This window comes from Peromyscus eremicus, chromosome 23 (genome assembly GCF_949786415.1).
Source record: "Peromyscus eremicus chromosome 23, PerEre_H2_v1, whole genome shotgun sequence".
NCBI classification, from domain to species: Eukaryota; Metazoa; Chordata; class Mammalia; order Rodentia; family Cricetidae; genus Peromyscus; species Peromyscus eremicus.
Window position 1 is genome coordinate 34,428,396 of NC_081438.1, and position 20,201 is coordinate 34,448,596.

The 20,201-nt window shown below is 45.4% G+C and overlaps 1 protein-coding gene across 6 annotated transcripts in view; it reads left to right on the top strand.

Annotated features, from left to right (window-relative positions):
• The window catches only part of Rsph10b (radial spoke head 10 homolog B), a 51,849-nt gene that overhangs the window by 28,969 nt on the left and 2,679 nt on the right, over window positions 1-20,201 (top strand). For 5 of the 6 annotated variants that reach the window (XM_059249106.1, XM_059249108.1, XM_059249111.1 and 2 more), the window contains 7 exons: window positions 279-393; window positions 2,259-2,338; window positions 2,961-3,109; window positions 5,246-5,353; window positions 5,875-6,018; window positions 13,982-14,101; window positions 16,787-16,871. In XM_059249106.1, coding sequence (XP_059105089.1) covers window positions 279-393; window positions 2,259-2,338; window positions 2,961-3,109; window positions 5,246-5,353; window positions 5,875-6,018; window positions 13,982-14,101; window positions 16,787-16,871 — 801 coding nt within the window. The remainder of the gene's footprint in view (window positions 1-278; window positions 394-2,258; window positions 2,339-2,960; window positions 3,110-5,245; window positions 5,354-5,874; window positions 6,019-13,981; window positions 14,102-16,786; window positions 16,872-20,201) is intronic. The other variant, XM_059249110.1, reaches the window with a different exon arrangement.

Here is a 20,201-nt window from a genome sequence, read left to right on the forward strand (position 1 = left end):
AAGGTGGTGGGGATGATAGGAGAGGAATTGGAAGGGAGGAGATGGGAGTGTGTGTTTGATCAAACACATTATATGCATGTATGAGATAATCTCTTTTTTTTCCCCCGCTTTTTCAAGACAGGGTTTCTCTGTGTAATAGTCCTGACTGTCCTGGAACTCACTCTGTAGATCAGGCTGGCCTTGAACTCACAGAGATCCACCTGCCTCTTTTAAACGTCTCATAATGTAACTGGAGCTCTTCTGTACAGTAGCTGATCTTGCTAATACTTTTCTTTCAGTCTATAATGGCATACCAATCGAAGAAATCCACTCTCCGTTCAGAACTATACTCTTAAGAACATTCCTGAATTACCTCCTGCAGTTGGCTCACCACATCCATCACAAAGAATTCCAGTAAGTGCCACTTCTGTGTCCCTCTTTGCAACAGCAGCCGCAGTCGTTGTCACACATGCCACATGAAGGACTAGAAGGAAAGCTTTCTACAGTGTCCGACCACAATGCCCAGGGACTAGATGAAAACTTGGGGACCCCATCTGAGTTGTTTCAGTTCTGTAAATATCCCTTTAGAGCTTTACTCTGCACTTACACTCAGTTCTGCCTTCGTGAGTTGCAACACCCTTTCTTGATGACTTCTTCTTAATGCATGTAAAGGCCTGGGAATATGGTTCAGTTGGTCAAGGGCTTCTCTCACATGTACAGGCCATGGGCGCTATCCACGGCACTTCCTAGAACAGACTCAGTAGCACATGCCTGTAATCCCAGGACTCAGGAGGTGGAGGCAGGAGGATCAGAAGTTAAGATTGGGGCTGGAGAGATAGCTCGAGGGTTAAAAGTGCTGACTGCTCTTCCAGAAGACCTGAGTTCAGTTCTCAGCACCCAGTTGGGAGCTCACAACCTCTTTTATCTACCACTCCAGGGGATTCAGTTCTGTCTTCTGGTCTCCGCAGGCACCTGCACATATGTACATATATATACACACAGAGACACAAAAACAAAAATCAATATTTTTTAAAAGGAAGTTAAGGTCATTCTTGTCTGCACAATGAGTTCAAGGCCAGCCTAGGGCTACATAAACCCTGTCTCTCTTTCTTTGTCTTTCTGTCTGTCTTTCTCTATATGTATGAATGTATAAATTTAATGTATATAGTGTGTACATATTAACATATCATGTATAATTACATAATTAGATTTTCAGAAGTGTTAGCAATAAGTACATTGAATTCCTAATGCATCCTGCACCCACGTTCCTCTGGTGCCAACCTGCACCCAGGTTCCCCTAGTGCCAACATCTCACTCACCATAGTTGATTCACCAAAAGCAAGGACTCAACACTGCCACAGTGTTATTGACCTCAGAGCCTTCTCTCAAACATGGTGGAAGGTGAGGACTGAAACTGAGGCCACAGCATGCTAGGCTGACATTCTACTACTGAGCTGCATCCCCAGCTGAGAGTTGCCATTTTCCCATAAACTCTTTGCTGTCCCAGGAGCTCACACTGCATTTTGTCTCCAAAGTGTCTCAGACCCTCCAGTCTGTGACAGTTACTCAGCCTCTGTCTTTCATAACCTTCCCATCTTAAAAAAAAAAAAAATACTGTTTGGACATTTTATAAAGTGTCTCACGGTTTGGCTTTACGCTGTGATGTTTTCTCACAGTTGCACTGAGGTGAGAGATTTGGGGCAGAATACTAGGTTTGAACATTTTAGATCTTTTTTGTGTGTGTTTACGATATGCATGTATGATGTATGTGTGTAATGTATGTGTGTGTGTAGGCACGAGGGCGCCAAAGCTTGCGTGTGGCAGCCAGAGGACTATCTCACCTTCCACCTTGTTTGACACAAGATCCCTTTGCTGTTTGCCACTGTGTACACCACACTAGCTGGCCTGCAAGCTTCTGGGGAGCCTCCTGTTTTTGTCCCCCATCTCTGCAGAGCTCTGGCATTTCAGACACATTGCTCTGTGTGGGTTTCAGGGCTTCCAGCTTGCATAGCAAGTGCTGTTCCAACTTAGCCACCTCCCCAGCTAGAAGCACTGTCTTCACAGTATGGTATCAGCAGCACATACCTCCAATATGGCTTCTTACTAGTGCTCACAGAGTAAAGTGTTGCCAGGTAGACTTCTCTACTATAAACTTACTCTGTTTCTCTTTCTATAGTCTATTCGTTAGAAGCCAGTTGTCAAGTCCAGCCCACACTTCAGAAGAGGGAAGTTAAGCTCCACCTCCTGGAATAATTAATTATGGCATCTTTCCATTGTAGGAACAGAAGCCCATCACTCTATTTGTGTTTTACAAAACTGATGACTGAGAACATTCATCCACATGCCTGCCAGGTAAAAGGTAAATACAAAAATAATAGGATTACATTTACTATCTTTAAAAAGTAGTTCCGCCGGGCGGTGGTGGCAGCGCACGCCTTTAATCCCAGCACTCGGGAGGCAGAGCCAGGCGGATCTCTGTGAGTTCGAGGCCAGCCTGGGTGACCAAGTGAGTTCCAGGAGAGGCACAAAGCTACACAGAGAAACCCTGTCTCAAAAAACCAAAAAAAAAATAAATAAATAAATAAATAAAAAATAAAAAGTTCTATAAATAATTTTGCATGTGTGGTATGTATGTGTATGTACGTTTGCATGTATGTAGACACTTGGAGGTGTGTGTGTGTGTGTGTGTGTGTGTGTGTGCACATGTAAGCCAGAGGTTGACATCAGGTTTCTCCTCCATTGATCTTCACTTTATTTATGAGGCAGGGTCTCTCACTGAACCCTGAATTCACTGATTTGGCTGGTCTAGCTAGCCAGCTTGCCCTGGGAATCCCGTCTGCCTCCAGGGTTACAGGTAGGTCACTATGCCCAACGTGCTTTTTGGGTGCTGGTTTCTGGTCCTCATGTTCGCACAACAGAGTTTGTTTTTCCACTGAGCCATCTCTCATCCCTGTAATCACTTCTGAATGTTGTATCTCTAGGTCATTTATTCAGTGAGCAACAGCGGACGCTCTACTCAATGAATTATATCGATAAGTGCTGGGAGATTTACACAACCTACTGCAGACAGAACGAATCCCCACCCTATGAGCTTACGATGAAAATGAGGAATTTCCTCTGGATGCTGAAAGTAAGCCTAATAACTCTCAGGGTTGGTATTGCCTTTATGTTGATGGGCACTTTGCTTTCAATTAAATCAATGCTACATAATTATGGAGGTGAAGATCTGGGGTGACCTTTCACGGCCGCCAAATGCTTACAAGTCCTCTTCCACAGGAGACACCCATGACAGCAAGAGGCAAGGGCACAGGGATGCCTGCCTGCCATGCTCACAGAACAGGAGAAAGGAAAGCCTGAGCCCTGCCACAGCTTTCTCATGCACATGTGGCCGTGGAGATAAATACCACTTAAACCATTTTTGTATTAACGTTGGTATTTATTATTGATTCAGGGCGTGTTTGTGTGTGTGTGTGTGTGTGTGTGTGTGTGTACATTGTCAAGCTTGGTGGCAAGTGCATTTATCCCCTCGAGCATCTTGTCAGCCCTAAATATCATTAAGAATAAAGCACTAGGGTTGGAGACTTGGCTCAGTGGCATAGAGCACTTGCTGCTTTGGCAGAGAACCTGAGTTCAGTTCTCAGCATCCGTGTGGCAGTTCACAATCGTCTGTAACTCCAGTTCCGTGGGATCTGCTGCCTTCTCCTGACCTCTTCCTGGGGCATCTGGCATGAATATGGTGCACATACATACCACAGGCAAAACACTCAGATACAGAAAATAAAATAAATATAAAAAATTTTAAATGTATTTTTGGCTGGTCAGAACTGGACTGTACCTTGTCCATGGAATGCTTGCCTATGGCACACAAGCCCTGTGTTCAGTGCCCAGCACCACAAAACAAATAAGCTCACTAAAGAGTAATTTTGAAATGTATTAGTTTGGAAGTCAGGCATGGTGTTAAGTTCATATAATCCCAGCACTTGGGAGACTGAGGCAGGAAGATCAGGAGTTCAAGGTCAGCCTAGGCTACATAGTAAGATCCTGTCTCAAAAAAAAAAACCCCCAAAAAAAAAAAAAAAACCCAAAAAACCAAAGTCATAAGTTTGAAAAACAGTTGAGATGTTGTGTATACAGTGTTCTCAAACTGACAACTGCTAGCTTTGTTCCTTAATATTTTAAATTTGTACTTGTGGGAATACAAATAACGAGTTGGAAATAATCAAATATTAATGAGAGTATTTAAGAGTTTAACAGAATTGTATATATATGAAAAGTGACAAAAACCTATTGTCTAAATGTAGGGAAATGTGTTTAAAAGTCTCTGATTTGGGGGTGACCTATTGCACAGCTGTGTGTTCTCTTCTTTCCTCCTGCTCATTTGTCCCTGCAGAGGTCAGGCGCGCCAGGTGTGACTGTTGCACCTCACAGTCAGGATTAATGTCTTCTTTTCCCCACAAGTCCAAGACAGTGGCTGTCAGTAACAGAGACTTGGTTAGATTCAGATGCTTCGTGTTCTGCAACGACACAGGGGTTACTGGTCTTTCCCATTATGTTTCCTTTAGTGTTGATGGCATTCCTCAGTGGCTCACGTGGTACCAGCATGATCCTTTGCTTTCCATAAACCTTCACTGGTGGCCTTAACATCCCCCAATGGTCATACCTCAGTGGCCAATTAATGTCCACTGTTCTCCTAGAGACAATACAATGGTAACTTTCTTTTACACTAATTTTTTAAATTTATGTATGTGTGTATGTGTGTGTGTGTGCCAGTGTGTGAATATATGCACATGTGTGCATGTGTTCTTGAAGGCCAAAAGACCTGGGATCTTCTGGAGCTGGAGTCACAAGTGCTTAGAGCCACTGAACATGGGTGCTCCCACAAGCCCTGGGGGTCTACCCCTCCACTTCCCTAGCCCTGGATCATAGGTGTTTGCTGCGGTTGTGTGCAGCTTTTTACATGGATAGTGGGGATGGAACGCAGGTTCTCATGCTTGCACAGTAAGCATGTTATGACAGAGCCATCTCCCAGCCACCCAGCAATTCTGATCTAAAGAAGGGTCTTTCTGTGCACCCCAGTCTGGCCTCAGACTTGCAATCCTCCTACCTCAACCTCCACAGTGCTGGGACTAGAGCTCCAAAATAATCAGTGTTTAAGATACTGACTTCTGATACATTTTTCTCAAGGTGTTATGTTGCTGTAAAGGACATTAAAATACATACCCATGTGTAATTATAGGCATCTATGGTTGGTGTTATCTTTTGACAGGACTTTAGGATGATAAATAAGGACTTGACTGCAACCAAATTTATGACTGTGATAGCGGAGGATAGCCCCTTCGTGTATGATGGAACCGACAGCAATTTTGAACTTGAGGTTTGTAAAGTGTTGCTACAAATGGTACAGGTCCAGTTTAAGCTGCATGTTTCTTATGCTTTATGTATACAAAAAAGTGGGCTATGCATCTGTACACAGCTGCCTTTTCACAAACCAGAGGTTAACATTAGAAAGGGCCTGGGGAGAGGGCTCAGCTGGCAAAGGACTTGCTGTGAAAACATGAGGACCTGAGATTGAGCCCCAGAACCCTTGTGAAAAGTCAGGTGTGGTGGTACATGCTTGTGATACTAGTGCCAGGCACGTGGAGACAGGAGGATCCTTGGGGCTTGCTGGTGAACCCCAAGCCAGTAGGAGACCCTGTCTCAAAGAGCAAGGTGGGGGGCAATAAAAAAAGACCCCCAGTGTCAACCTCTGGCCTCCCCACGCATATATGTGCTCTGTGCACATGGGTAGCACATGTATAGAAGGAATAATAAATGAGTAGGAACTCCGCAGGCAACCCCTGGTTCATTCTAGACTATCGGAATAAAGGACACCTTCCTGCCTTCTTATTATTGCAGCTGGTTTTCCTGGAGTTCTTTGAGGCTCTCTTGTGTTTCTCACTTTGCTGCATTTTTGACCGGATGACAAGATCCTATTTGAAAGTCCCATATGATGACGGCACTGGAAACCGCTATGGCAGCACTCACACAACACTAAACCAGGTGACAGGCGGGATGGCAGGGCTCACGAAGCAAGGGGTGACTTCAGCCTGGGGTGGTTAGTCTCACCAGAACCGTCCAGGCCTTTATTCTATAGACTCCCAAGAGATCATTTAGGACTTGAGAACATACTCTGTCTTTCACTGTTAGAAGGAGCGTGTGGTTTTGCAGTTGGTTAAGTTAGGGAAATGTATTTCCCGGCAATGGCCATAGTGGAAACAGCACAGTGAAGGTCAGTCTGAAGAGCAGCTGGACAGCGGAGAAAATCCGAGGCAAGGTACTGGGAGATGCTTTGTCTAGTGTGCAGAGTGGAAAGCCCACCTGAGAGCAAAGGTGTCGGGAAACAGATCACGGAGTATGAAGCTTTCTCACAGGGTGGATGCCCTCGGTCACTGTGAGACTCTGGCAGAGCAGGACCCTGATTGATAAGGAAATGAGACTCGGGTCAGATTGAGACATAACGGATTTTTAGTAGGAGTTTCATGTTCGTGGACTTGAAGGGTTTCCAGTGTTTGAGACATTCGCTTGGAGCCACGAGAGATATTCTAGGGGTCACCTGAGCCCAGTGGCTAGTAGAGTCTTTTATTTATTTATTTTGAAACAGGGTCTCACTATGTAGCCTTGGCTTGATGGGCCTCACAGAGCTCCACCTGCTCTGCCTCCCCAGTGGTGGGATTAAAAGTGTTCCGAAACACATGAACTATGAACCAATGGCTGAGGGGTCACCAACTGGATCAGGCCCTCTGAGTGGGTGAGACAGTTGATTGGCCTGATCTGTTTGGGAGGCATCCAGGCAGTGGCACCAGGTCCTGTGCTCATTGCATGAGTCAGCTGTTTGAAACCTGGGGCCTATGCAGGGTCCCTTGGCTCAGCCTGGGAGGAGGGGACTGGACCTACCTGGACTGAGTCTACCAGGTTGATCTCAGTCCGTGGGGAAGGCTTTGCCCTGGAGGAGATTGGAATGGGGGGCGGACTGGGGGGAAGGTGAGGGGGGCGGGAGGGGGAAGAACAAGGGAATCTGTGGCTGATATGTAGAACTGAATTGTAAAAATAAAAATTTTTTAAAAAAAAAGTGTTTGCCACCACACCCAGTTTGGGAGACTCTTCAGAGCTGCTCGTGTGGGGAGCTTTCTCACTGTCGATCCAAGAGACAGGTCTCACACAAATCCCTGGGCTGTACCTTGGATTCCTTATGGAAAACTGGGGACTTCATGTCCTTTTCAGCATCTCCCTGCCTATCACATTAGCCAAGTATGCTTCCTTCATTCGAGGAGAAGACACATCAGGGAGCTGGCGAAGGGTCACCACCTGGGTCTGGGGTGCTTCCCCAGGCAAGTGAGTGTCCACCTTGAATCTGCCTACCATTTGCAGAGGACACAGTAGTCTTCCTTACCGTAACGATGTAACGAAGGAAACTAACCTTGTTTAAAAACAGAGATGTAGCTCACAGTCCTGGAAGCTTAAGCACTAGAATCTAATTATGTCCTTCTTGTTGTCAGGGTGTCACCCTGGTGACTTTATCTAACCTTGACCATTCCCCAAAGGCCCGTGTCCAAGCACTGTAGTCAGATTAACAACTTACACATGAGTCTTGCGGGGCACATAAAGCACAGCAGTTGGCATTCCCATCAGCTCGGTAACGTGGGTGTGAATATGCCAGACTGGGGACAGCCACAGACACCGTCTGCTCACCTTCACACCCAGCTCTCAGTGCATCATGACATGTAGTTTCTGTGTTCGTTTTAGAGCTCAGGGGCTAGTTCCCGCCCCACTGTCTGCAAACTGGCACTTCACCTGTCCCAAAGTCATCACTGTTCCTTCCTGAGATGAAACTGGTCCTCAGAGATGGTCACCTTAAAACACAGTAGAGCCCAGCCTTTCCCTCAATTCAGCAACTTAATAAGCTACAGTGGTTGGGGGAAGGCAAGATGGAGTGATTTTCTCCCGAGGTCTGCAGACATCTCCAACCCTTGTATTGTCGGCTGAGTAGGCACACATGTGTGAAAAGCTACAGGAAGCCAAGGGAAGGAGTCACCAGAGAGAAATGGAGTAGGAGTCACACAGAGCTTCAATAGGTGTATTCCCAGTGCTGGAGCCGAGAAGTCATATCACAGATGGGAGGAGGCTCCAAAATCTGAAATTGCCCACAAAGGCCCAGGTGTTAAAAAGGCCCAGTCAACAGTCTAAAAACAAAAACGAAACAAACCCCCATCTACATGGAGTTCAATGCTCAGCAAAAACTACCTTTCAAAAACGAAGCCGAGGGGCTAGAGGGATGGCTGGGCAGCTAAGAGCATTTACTGAGGCAGATGGATCTCTATGAGTTTGAGGCCAGTTTGGTCCAGACCAGCCAAAGCTACATAGTGAGATTGTGTCTCAAAAAGAAAAAAAAACACTAGCAAATTATAGGGAAGAAAGAGAATCTGATATACAGAGGTACCACATTATTGTATTCAAATACTGTTTTAAATGACAACAAAAAATCACAGAGCATATAAAGGAAAATATGCTACATTCAAAGGAAAAAGGGAAGCCCTCGGAGACTTTAGAGAAAGATGTGATGACAGACTTCTAAGACAAGGAATTTAAAACAGTTATTTTAAAAATACCTAAAGTGAGCAGGGCAGTGGTGCTGCACACCTTGTGTGATCCCAGTACTCAGGAGGCAGAAGTAAGTGGATCTCTGTGAGTTCAAGTCCAGCCTGGTCTACATATAGAGTTCCAAGTCAGCCAGGGCTATAGTGAGACCCTGTTTCAAAATAAACAATAAAGACATGATAGTCATTACCTGAAAGGGTTGGGGTGTGCCTGTCATCCCAGCACTTGGGAAGTGGAGGCAGGAGGATCAAAAGTGCAAGACCAAGCCGGATATGATGGTCCACACCTTTAATCCCAGCACTCAGGAGGTAGAGGCAGGCAAATCTCTGTGAGTTCGAGGCCAGCCTGCTCTACAGATCGAGTTCCAGTACAGCCAAGGCTACACAGAGAAACCTTGTTTTAAAAAAACAAAAACCAATGAACCAAACAACAACAATAACAAAAAACCTAAAGTGTTGGAGATAAGAGAAAGAAGGTGAAGTGTGACAAGAAGGCTCAGTGGGCAAAAGTCCTTGCCACCAAGTCTGATAACCTGAGTTTGAACCCGCCTGATGGAAGGAGACAACCAACTTCCAGACGTTGTTCTCTGACCTCTGTGTCCCTTCCCAACAAAAGAAACAAAATAAAGAGAAAAGGTGACATATTTCCAAAGTGGAAATGTCAACAGAGATGCAGAAAACCTTTTACAAGAGAAATTCTAGAGAAAAAAATATAAGAACTTAAATGGAAGAATTCACAAATAGAATTCAGAGGCAGATCTGAGCGAGCTGAGAACAGGGATTGAAAACAGACAACTGAAATGATCAAGTGTGAGGAAGAGGAAGAAGAAAGACTGAGAAGCGGTCAGCCACCATCAAATGGACGAAGGTGCATACTCTTAAAGGAGGAGTGAGATCACACAGACAATGGAAAGCTCATGACTGAAAAGATCCCACATTTAATGAAGACATGAATATGAGCATCAGAGAACTCCAAGTGGGATGACCCCTAAGAGAATTACACTGACCCCCGGAAGACAGAGCCTCCAGAGTGTCGCATTCAGGGGATCCACAGTAAGACTAGTAGATTTCACACCAGAAACTTTGGAAGCCAATAGACCTTGGGGAGTCATCTCTATTCAAAAATGCTAAAAGAAAGAACCACCAAGCAAAACCAGAAGGAAATAATTTTATATTGTTTTAAGCAGAAGGAAAAAAGGGGAAATTTCAGGTTATAAAACCTCTCTCCCAAAACAAATGTTAAAAATCACTTTTCTGAGTGGGTCAGTGCAACCAATAAAACCAATGACTGGTCATATCTGACTCTCTTACACTGATGGTCAGTAGAGCTAAAAAGAAAGCCCAAGTTTCAGTCACTGCCTCGAAGGTATGACAGGCTAGATTCCTGGGGAATGAAGAAACGGTTCTTGCTGCTTTGTTACCCAGGAAGTTGAATTCACATCTCCACCAGCAGAGAGAAAAAAAAAAACACCCAACTATGACAGAGTCACAACTAGAAGAAAAATAAGTTTATTTCCTCTTTCTCGTTCATGACTCATGTTCTTTTGACTTCATTCCATCCTCCTTCATCAAAATGGTGAGTCTTAAGTTATATTTATTTTTGCCACAATAAGATAATGGATACTAACAAAGTGAAGATGAAAGAAAACCTCTTCAGACATAGGAAAGCCGAAAGAATTCATGACCAGACCAGCAAACACAAGGAGCAGTAAAGGACACTCTTGGAACAAAAGGAGAATGCTGGCAGATGGAGAGAAGACCTGTTTGAAGGAAAGAAGAATGCTGGGAAGAATTGGTGGATTTGTCTGTTTTCAAGTGTCTCTTCAAAAGATAATTGACTGTCCAAAGCAACAATAACTGTACTCATGAAAAGGATAAGCACAGCCTGAGGATTGGAAAAGAAGAGATGGGAATAGAGTTTTAAAGTTCTTCGATCCTCAGAACCCACACATGTCCTAGACACGTACAAATAAAAAGTAATAATTATTAAAATTCTATCACTTTAAGTGGCATGATATACCTTGAAGGTAGATTTGCCAAGTTAAGGAACCCGACTGTAAACCACTCTAATACCAATGACCTGTAGTTAAACCCAGAAGGGTATGGAGCTAGAGAGATGGCTCAGTGGTTAAGAGCACTGGCTGCTCTTCCAGAGGACCTGAGTTCAGTTCCCAGCACCCACATGGCACTTCATGCCTGTTGTAACTCCAGTTCCAGGGCTTCTTACACCCTCACACAAATATACATGCAGGCAAAACATCAATGAATATAAAATAAAAATAAGGGAGATAAAGCAGAATTTAAAAAAAAACAAAAAACAAAAAACCTCAGTCCAGGGGCTGAAGAGATGACCCAGAGGTTAAGAGTGTGGGTTAAGAGTGTTTACTGCTCTTGCAGAGGACCTGGGTTCTCAGATCCATCAAAGTTGGCTCACAGCCACCTGAAACTCTAGTTCCAGAGGATCCAGGTCCTTCTGGTTTCATAGACACTGCACACATATACATATATACACACACATACTTGAAAATCTTCTAAAAAATACTTCATCCAAAAGGAGGCAAGAAAAGGAAATGAAAACCAAGACCAGAACAAATAGCAGAATGAGCTGCATCCCAGACAGAGGCACGCATCAGCCTTGTCAGATGGCTACAGTGAGCCAACTGTAAATATAAAGACGTGACTGGGTGAAAAGGGAAAGCAGGGAGCCCGGTGTCTTTTCTAACCAGGCCCCATGTCCTCCCAATAATGTGTCAAGTTACAAAGCCACCAGCAGATTAATCAGTTGATTCTATCTGAGCTCTCATAACCCCCTCATGTGGGGGCCCACAGAGACTCCATAGTGAGGCCTTATTCCATCTTGACTCAGGGCCAGAGAATCCAAGTTTGCTTTGCCTTGCAAGGCTGCATAATAGGATGTTTTGGCCAAAGGCATGGTTACCAGGTGTTTTATACTTTAAGGACTAGTTACAAGATGCCTTTCCATAAAGCGTGTTTACCAGGTGTTTTGAAAATTAAGGAAGGGTCTACATTTGTTTGTACTTTGTACCTTGACTTTGAAAAGGGGAGGTCTTTTGCCTCTCCCCTTTCTGGAGTATAAAAAGCCCAGTTTAGGGAGAGATGGCTCAGAGGTTAAGAGCACTGGCTGTTCTTCCAGAGGTCCTGAGTTCAATTCCCGGCAACCAGATGGTAGCTCACAACCATCTATAATGAGATCTGGTGCCCTCTTCTGGCGGGCAGGGATACATGCAGATAGAACACTATACATAATAAATAAATCTTTAAAAAAAAAAAAAAAAAAAAAAGCCCAGTTTAGGAATAAACTCAGGGTGACTGTGATATTGACCCAGAGCCCTCCCGATGCTATTCTGTGTCTGTCTTTTTCATCTACATTTCTATTTTTCATATCTATTATTTCTCAATCCTCACTCCTCCCTTCAAGGACTGTTTGATAGTCGGGCTGGTCCCCAACACCTCACCTCTCAGTCAATGGTTCTACCATCTGGGGATCAAGCTTCCAACACATACTCCTTTGGGGGACACCTTTCATCCAAACCATCACACAAGGTAAAGGGTGTTACCAGGGACAGAGTCTCATCTAATAGTGATAAAGTGGTCAACTAGGTAAAAGGAGAAAGTCCTATTGGCTATTCAGATTATGATGAGCTTTAAAGGACATGCAAAAGCTAATAGAAAAAAACAAAAAAAACAGGTAAATATGACCTGGGGTGCTGCCCAGAAGGCACAGTGCTTGTTCAGCATGCATGAAGCCCTGGGTTCCATCCCTAGCACTTTATATATCAGGCATGGTGGTGCATGGTTGCAATCCCAACATTCAGGAGGTGGGGACAGGAGGATCAGGACTTCAGCATCCTTCTCTGCTATCTATTGATTCCAACATCAGCCTGGGCTACCTGAGATCCTGCCTCAAAAGGAAGGGAGTGTGTCATTAACAAAAACTATTAGGATCCTGCCCCAAAAGCTTTCTCCCAGGGTTCACGGTAGACTCTACAACCAGCTAGGAATCTACTTATCTGAGGGTAGAATAAATCTACGCATGCCATGCTCTTTCAGTCTGCCCACTTTATTGTTCTAAGTGTCTCCTAAGTCTACAGCTTCTTTTCAGCTCTCATTCTTAGCTCCCCTCTTGCCTGACTCTCCATACACTTCTCTGCTGGTCTCTTTGTTCTACTCTGAGTCCCTGAAGTGTCCAGGTTTTATACACATACAACCAGCAATTCTCTGGCCAAAGCAAGGTCACAAGGCTTGAATTCTTTCAGGATCATAAAAACAGGTAAGAGTTTACACCAGGCAGTTACTGTCAGGCTTTCTTTATGACTCATGAACTTGTAAAAGCCTCCGTGAACTCTTAAAGGGAACGGGGTCAAATGAGAAGGAGAGAGACCTTAAATCAATTAGGGAAGTCTAAGAAGGAAAAAAGGGAATCCGTGTATAATCCTGCATTCCTAAGTGTGGTTAGATAATAAGCTGATTAACACACCAAGGTGAAAGTATAAGGAGTTAAGAATTTGTTAGCGTGAGGTTAGCTTGGGGCAGCACTTTCCTATCTGCTGGCAGGGTGAGCCCAGGGCACACTTGTTCCCTGTCTCTCTAAGGCTGTGAATCAACAATTTTAGACATGTTGTAATTTATGTCCTTGGATGTCTAAGAATGACTCAAATGAGATACTTTTGCCTGGACACTTAACATTGGCCAAATGCCTGCCAATGAAGATAATTGCAGGAAGGCAGGCATCTAAGTTTACACTGGAGAAAGGAACAGAGACCTGGTTGTGGGAAACAGGTTTTGATTGTGTGACTGTTTTCACACACAGCTGGGGGATGTTATCCAAACACCCCAAATGTACAGGGAAGTTGTGCCTGATAAATGATCAACCGCACTGTTAGGAGATCTTGGGAAAAGAATCAAATGGGAAAGCTACAATAGAACACAAGAAATGTACCGCAGGAAACGGCTAATACATTCAAAAGGCTTCATCCTGCACCAGAGCCCTTGGCTCTAACGGGTCAGCCCTGTCAGTGCCTGCAGAGTTCCTACTTCCTGTTTCTGCGGCTCACAGCATGTAATCAGTTTATATAAAATTATAGAGTGCCAAGTGTTGCGGTAGAAAGCAGCCCATCCCCTGGGAATGGGGAGAGGGAAGGATTTTGGAGTGAGGTCAGGGAAGTTGGGTGTGATAAGTGTGTTCACTGTCTTGTCTGAGGTGATGTTTCCCAGGTGTGGATACATGCTCATAGTGAGCTTGTTGCACATCAGTGACACCTCACCAAAGGATCGCATGTGTATGTGTATGCCTACACTTGTGTGCACACGTGCACGGACACCATACTCACATGCCTCTCCTCCCTCAGAGCGTCCACAGGAGCCCGAGTGCAATCACAAGCCGTGACTCTGACGTCCACTTCAGCAGTGCCAAGTCGTCCTCTGACAAGATCGGCGTTCTACCTGATAGTAAAATCAGGAAATCAGAGGTTAGTTTGCACAGTTCACCATGTCCTGACCACACGTTCCGGTGTCAGTGACAATCCCATGGCCATTATGGGAAGAGCACCCTTCTGTGTTTCGAGGACAACCCTGGACATTCCATCTCCTGCTGACCTCACAGGCTGGTGCTGCGTGGAGAGTGGAGCAAGTGAATAGCAGCAGCCCTCGTTTTCAGGGCCCTGCCAGGTGTCCAACTCCTCCCAGGGGTCACTTAGAAGCCTCCCATGAACTTCAGGCCTTGTTGTTACTTCTAGGAGCAAAAAGGTTACATCGTTGCCTGTGGTCACATACCCAGCAAGCAGTGCAGCTGGGGCTTGTGCCTAGGCATTTTGATTCTCAAATCTGTCCCCGTCCTTGTGAGCTGGACTCCTTCATACTGCCAGAGTATGTGAAGGGCCTGGCTAATGCAGAGCGAGATGGGGTGGGAAGCCATTGGAATAGCACATCTTTTAGCAGACTATCTGGCTTCTCTGTTGACAAACCAGTTGGGAAGCTCTTGGAAACATCATGGTCAGAGGATGGGAGGAGGGCTCGGGACCAAGGGGCTTTGGAGTGAAAGGGAAGGCGAAAGTGAGCCTGGGCGGAGAATAAAGAGTTGCTCTTTAGTATAATGTTGAAGACCAGAATGTCAGGGATGAGATTGGAGGGCCAAGGCTACAGCTTGATTACGGACGTGCTTCAGGTGCCTAGTAAAACGTGAACAGTGACAGCAGGTAGCTGGGGACAAGGGCAAATTCCAGACGGAGACAGAGGTATGTGTGCTACCACATGTATGTGGTCATTAAACTGTGGGGAGGGCAAGCACCGCCAAGCCTGACTACCTGGGTTGCCCGTGGCTCCCACAGGGTAGATGGAGAGAACGATTCCTGCAGGTTGTCTTCTGATCTTCACACACACGCGCGCACACACACACACACACACACACACACACACACACACACACGACTTTCCAGTAGTGCTGGAACTGAACTGTTATTTGTTCCTTTAATAATACAAACTGATTTGTTGTTTGGTTGGTTGGTTTGATTATCTTAAACACTTCGCTTTTACTTATTTATATGTTGTTATTTTTTAATTTTATTTTGTGGTGCTGGCAGTTGAACTCAGGTCTAGTCCATGCTAGCAAGGTCTCTGCCACTGTGTGGGGGAGGGTATGTGTGTTTGGTTTTTTCCAAGAAGGTCTGACCCAGGGTGGCCTCAAGTTCCCTATGTAAGACAGGATGGCTGTGAAGTCTTGATCTTCCTGCTTCTACCTCCCAAATGTTTGGAGTCTAGGCATATACCACCACCACATGTGCCCAACTGAATTTTTTTTTTTTTTTTGGTTTTTTGAGACAGGGTTTCTCTGTGTAGCTTTGGATCCTGTCCTGAACTAGCTCTGTAGACCAGGCTGGCCTCGAACTCACAGAGATCCGCCTGCCTCTGCCTCCCGAGTGCTGGGATTAAGGGCGTGCGCCACCACCGCCCAGCGCAACTGAAATTTTTTAAATTTATTTTTATGTGTATGAGTGTTTTGCCTACACGTATGTTTGTATATACTTGGTACATACAGAAGCCAGAAGAGGGCATTGGAATCCTAGGACTGGAGTTCTAGATGGTTATGAGTGGCCATGTGTATGCTGGGAATCAAGCCTGGCTCCTTTGAAAGAGTCCCAGGTGCTCTTATATCTCTTCAGCCCCCACCCCAAAATGCAGTATTTTCAAATTATGTATGTGTGTGCACATGTGAGTGTGGATGTCCACAGAGGCCAGAAGAGGGTGTTGGATGTCCTGTAGCTAACATGGATGCTCAGAACTGAATTCAGGTTCTCCACAAGAGCAGCAAGTGCTCCTGACCCCTGAGCCATCTCTCTGGCTCCAAACTGCAATATTTTATTCAGTGGAAAAATAGTCAAATTAGCTCCTTGTCTCTCACCATGTGATGCCCAGGCCATCTCAAGACTTTGCCAACAAACAGGGTATTGCCAGATTGAACCTTGATCTTGGGATAGAACCCAAGCTCAAATAAGATACTTTATAATAAAAAAAATTGATGAGGCAGGTGTATTGATACACATCCTTTTTGTTTGTTTTTTTTGTTTTGTTTTGTTTTGTTTTTTCCAGACATGGTTTCTCTGTGTAGCCCTAGCTGTTCTGGGAATAGCTCTGTAGATCAGGGTGGTCTCGAACTCACAGAGATCTGCCTGCCTCTGCCTCCTGGGATTAATGGCATGTGCCACCACCACCCAGTGTGATACACATCTTTAATTCCAGCACCTGGGAGGCAGAGGCAGGCAGATCTCTGTGAGTTCGAGTGCATTCTGGTCTGCACAGAGATTTCCAGGCCAGCCAAGGCTACACACTGAGACTTTGCCTCAAAAAAAATAAAAATTAAATTAGCTCAACACAAAAACAAGAATAGCCTCACGCCAGGCTAGTCTGTAGTATTGAGTTGGAGGCCAGCCTGGGCTACATGGAGGGAACAAATAAATGAAACTAAAACAATCCAGCTGGGTGTGTTGGTGCACACACACCGTGAGCCAAGGGCTAGTCTGAGACAGTCTCTAAACACAACAGAAGCACAAGAGGAAGAGCCTCATTAACAATCCCCTGAGTACTTACAACAGAGAAGACTGCTTTTAGTTTAGAATGCTGCAGAGTAAGATTTCCCTTGTGTGTGTGTTTTTTTAAAGCCCAAGCTCAAGAAGTCCCTTGAGGAAAAAGGCTCCAAACTGAACAAGTCTCAAGGAAGAGGGCTGGTGTTTATGTCTCCACATGGTGAGTGCTCCCCCCGAGAACTTGGTGTGCACGTCTACGGTATGTACAGCTGCGGTCTATGGAGCTTCACAGCATCTTGTGGCTTTGGGAGGCAGGGAGCACTACTCAGGGTCGGACCTTGAGCGTCCCGTGAACTGGACAAGTACTCTGACACAAGCTATAGCGCCAGCCCTACGGTTCTGGTTCAGCTGTCTCAGCCTCCTCAGGCCTGAGAAGCTCCCTCTTAGAGGTGGGCAGCACTGCTGGCCACACCTACAGCACTCAGCTTTTCTCTCTAGCCATAATCTCATCCCATTCCCACTCTGAGATTGAGTTCAACTATGTAGCTCAGGCTGGCCTGGAACTCACTATGTAGACCAGGCTAGCCTCAAACTCACAGAGAGCTGCCTGCTTCTGCCTCCTGAGTGCTGGGATTGAGGGTGTGCACCACAACACCTTCCTGCACCTTCTTTTTAAAATTTATTCATTGAGAATGAGTTTTGTGTATCTCAAGCTGGCCTGGAACTCACTATGTAGCCCAGGCTAGCCTCTAACTTTAAATGTAGCTAAGGATGACTTTGAATTTCTGATCCTTTCTGCCTCCATCTCTCAAATACTAGAATAATAGGTGTATGCCACTATACCTGTTTTATGTGGCACTGGGGATCAAACCAGGGCTTTGTGCATGCTAGTCAAGGGCTTCCAGCCTCCTCCTCCTCCTCCTCCTCCTCCTCCTCCTCCTCCTCCTCCTCCTCCTCCTCCTCCTCCTCCTCTGGTAGGCTCACCTAGCTCTACTGTGTGAACACAGTACTGGGGATTTTCTTCCATTGTGTCACTGACTCTAGCCTAGGTCCCATGACACAGCAGCCCTGTGGTCCCTCCTTCCTGATTGTACTCCGTAGCAGGCTGTGCGCCACACAGAACTCTCTTACAGCTCTATCCTCTTGGTATACGGCTTTGCATGGCTGTCCCTTGCTTGACACTTTCTTCATTAATGACACATTCCCAGGGGTGTGCACACATGCACCCCCCAACACAAGCCACACACGCACTCTCTTTGTCCAGTAAGTGTTTCCCCAAACTCACCTGCCAACTCGGCACTTGCCAATGAAGGCTTCAGCGTCTCCTCCTGTGCCCGCCTAGCTCACTATGCCCAACTGCTGCCGGCCCTCAGAGGTGCTGGTTCTGTGCCTCCATCAGTCCTGTGTTCAGGATGGAGCAGCCTCCAGAATCTCCCTCTAGGCATCACACCCTCCTTGTTTCCTGTGCCTTTGAGCGAATCAGAAAGGTCAGCAAATGTTTCTCCTGTGGTGGCCATCATCCTCTCTGAGGGCTATACTTAGTGGAAACCTTTCCCTCATCAAGACATAGAGTTCCAGAACAGAAAGAGTTCTAAAGGGAAATCCAATTAATGCCTTTTAAAAAATTCACCTTGTGTCTGTTTTGTGTGTGTCTGTAGGCACTTGTGTGTGTAGGCATGAGTGTTCCATGGTGTGTGTGTGGTCAGGACAACTCTCTCTCCTTCATGCAGGTCCCAGGGGTTAAACTGAGGTTGTCCAGCTGGGTGGCAAGCATCGTTACCCTTGTTATATCTACTTTCTCCTTTTGTTTTTGAAATATTGTCTCTGCTTCATTGTCTCTGTTGATTACTATTATTGGCTCTAGCTGTTTCTTGGTTTGCCTTGTACCTCTGGCCCTTTCACAGTCACTGAGTGCCCACTGTGTGCCGGCTTCTGTGTTTGGCTGCTGGTTTGTCTGCTGTCAAAGCCATTCTCTTGGCTCACATAATTCCACTTCCTCTGATGACCTCATCTGCATGGCTGTGACTTACTGTTTCCTAGCTGGGCTTCTCAGTTGAGTGGGCATATAAGAAGATATAATTCTTTTTTTTTTTTTTTTTTTTTTGGTTTTTCGAGACAGGGTTTCTCTGTGTAGCTTTGCGCCTCTCCTGGAACTCACTTGGTAGCCCAGGCTGGCCTCGAACTCACAGAGATCCGCCTGGCTCTGCCTCCCGAGAGCTGGGATTAAAGGCGTGCGCCACCACCGCCCGGCAAGAAGCTATAATTCTTCATCTTCAGACTTGTTCTGACTTTAATATTGGAGTCTTGGGTTGTATATAATTCCATTCTCTGCAATTTAGTTTTTGTGGTTCTGGGGATGGAATCAAGCTGTCACATGTGCCAGCAAATGCCTCCTAGCGCACCGAGCTATAATCCCGGCACCAACTCTTTAAATTTTAAAATTTGCCAAGTGACAAACAAGTTAGGGTTGCCCCAAAGGCTACAGAGATTACCAGGTATGATGGGGCACACATGTGATCTCAGCACTTGGTAGGTGGAGGCAGGAGAATCGGGGCTTCAAGGTCCTTCTCTGCAACTCAGTGAGTTCCTAACCAGCCTGGCCTACACAACTGTCTCAACCCCACACCAAAAAGACTGGAAAAGTTATGGTGATCCAAAAGAATTCAGTATTATCTCAGAAAGAAAGGGAAGAAAGATGTGGGCTCCTGGGAAGTGTTTGGATCTCCAGTTCTCTAGAAGCCAGAGCTCACTCAGAAACAAAGCTATTCTTATTTTAGTGGCACTCAGGCTCTGAATACGCAGGAAACAGGTGGTGTCATGTACTTGTCCCAGATATCTAAATGCCACTCTGGCTAGGGCTGGAGGTGTCACTAGAGAGTCTCTCACAGTTCTGCCCATTCAGTCCCATTCACTTCATGAAGGGTAAGGAATACTATTTGGGAATCTCTGATTTCTCCTTACATGTTTGACATGTCTGAGGAAATCATAAAATAATGCTAATTGGTAGGTCTTAATTTCAGTAAACAATACAAAAATGGCATCTATGTTGGCAAAAGAATACATTGTTATTCTTGAGTAACAAAATAATTTCATAAATACGAAATGTATTAAGTTGTAGCCTCAAGTATGACATTTGGTGCAAACTCAGGGCCTGGAAAAGTTTTGGAAAGTCTCAAATTGAATGTGAGAAATGGTGTGCTGCCATACACTGATGAAGACATTCCTATTAAAGAGTCAGGGAACTGGGGAGATAGCTCTTTGGTTAAAAGCACATGTTTCAGGGTTGGAGATATGGCTCAATGGTGAAGAACACTTGTTGCTCTTACAGAGGATCCGGGTTCAATTCCCAGCATACACATGGTGGTTCGCAATCATCTGTAACTCCAGTTCCAGGGGATCCAATGCTCTCCTCAGACCTCTGTGGACACCAAGCACTCATGTGGTACACATGTACACATTCAGATAAAACACACATAAAACAAATCTAATAAAAAAATTAAAGCTTTCAGATCTCTGTGGACACCAAGCACTCATGTGGTACACATGTGTA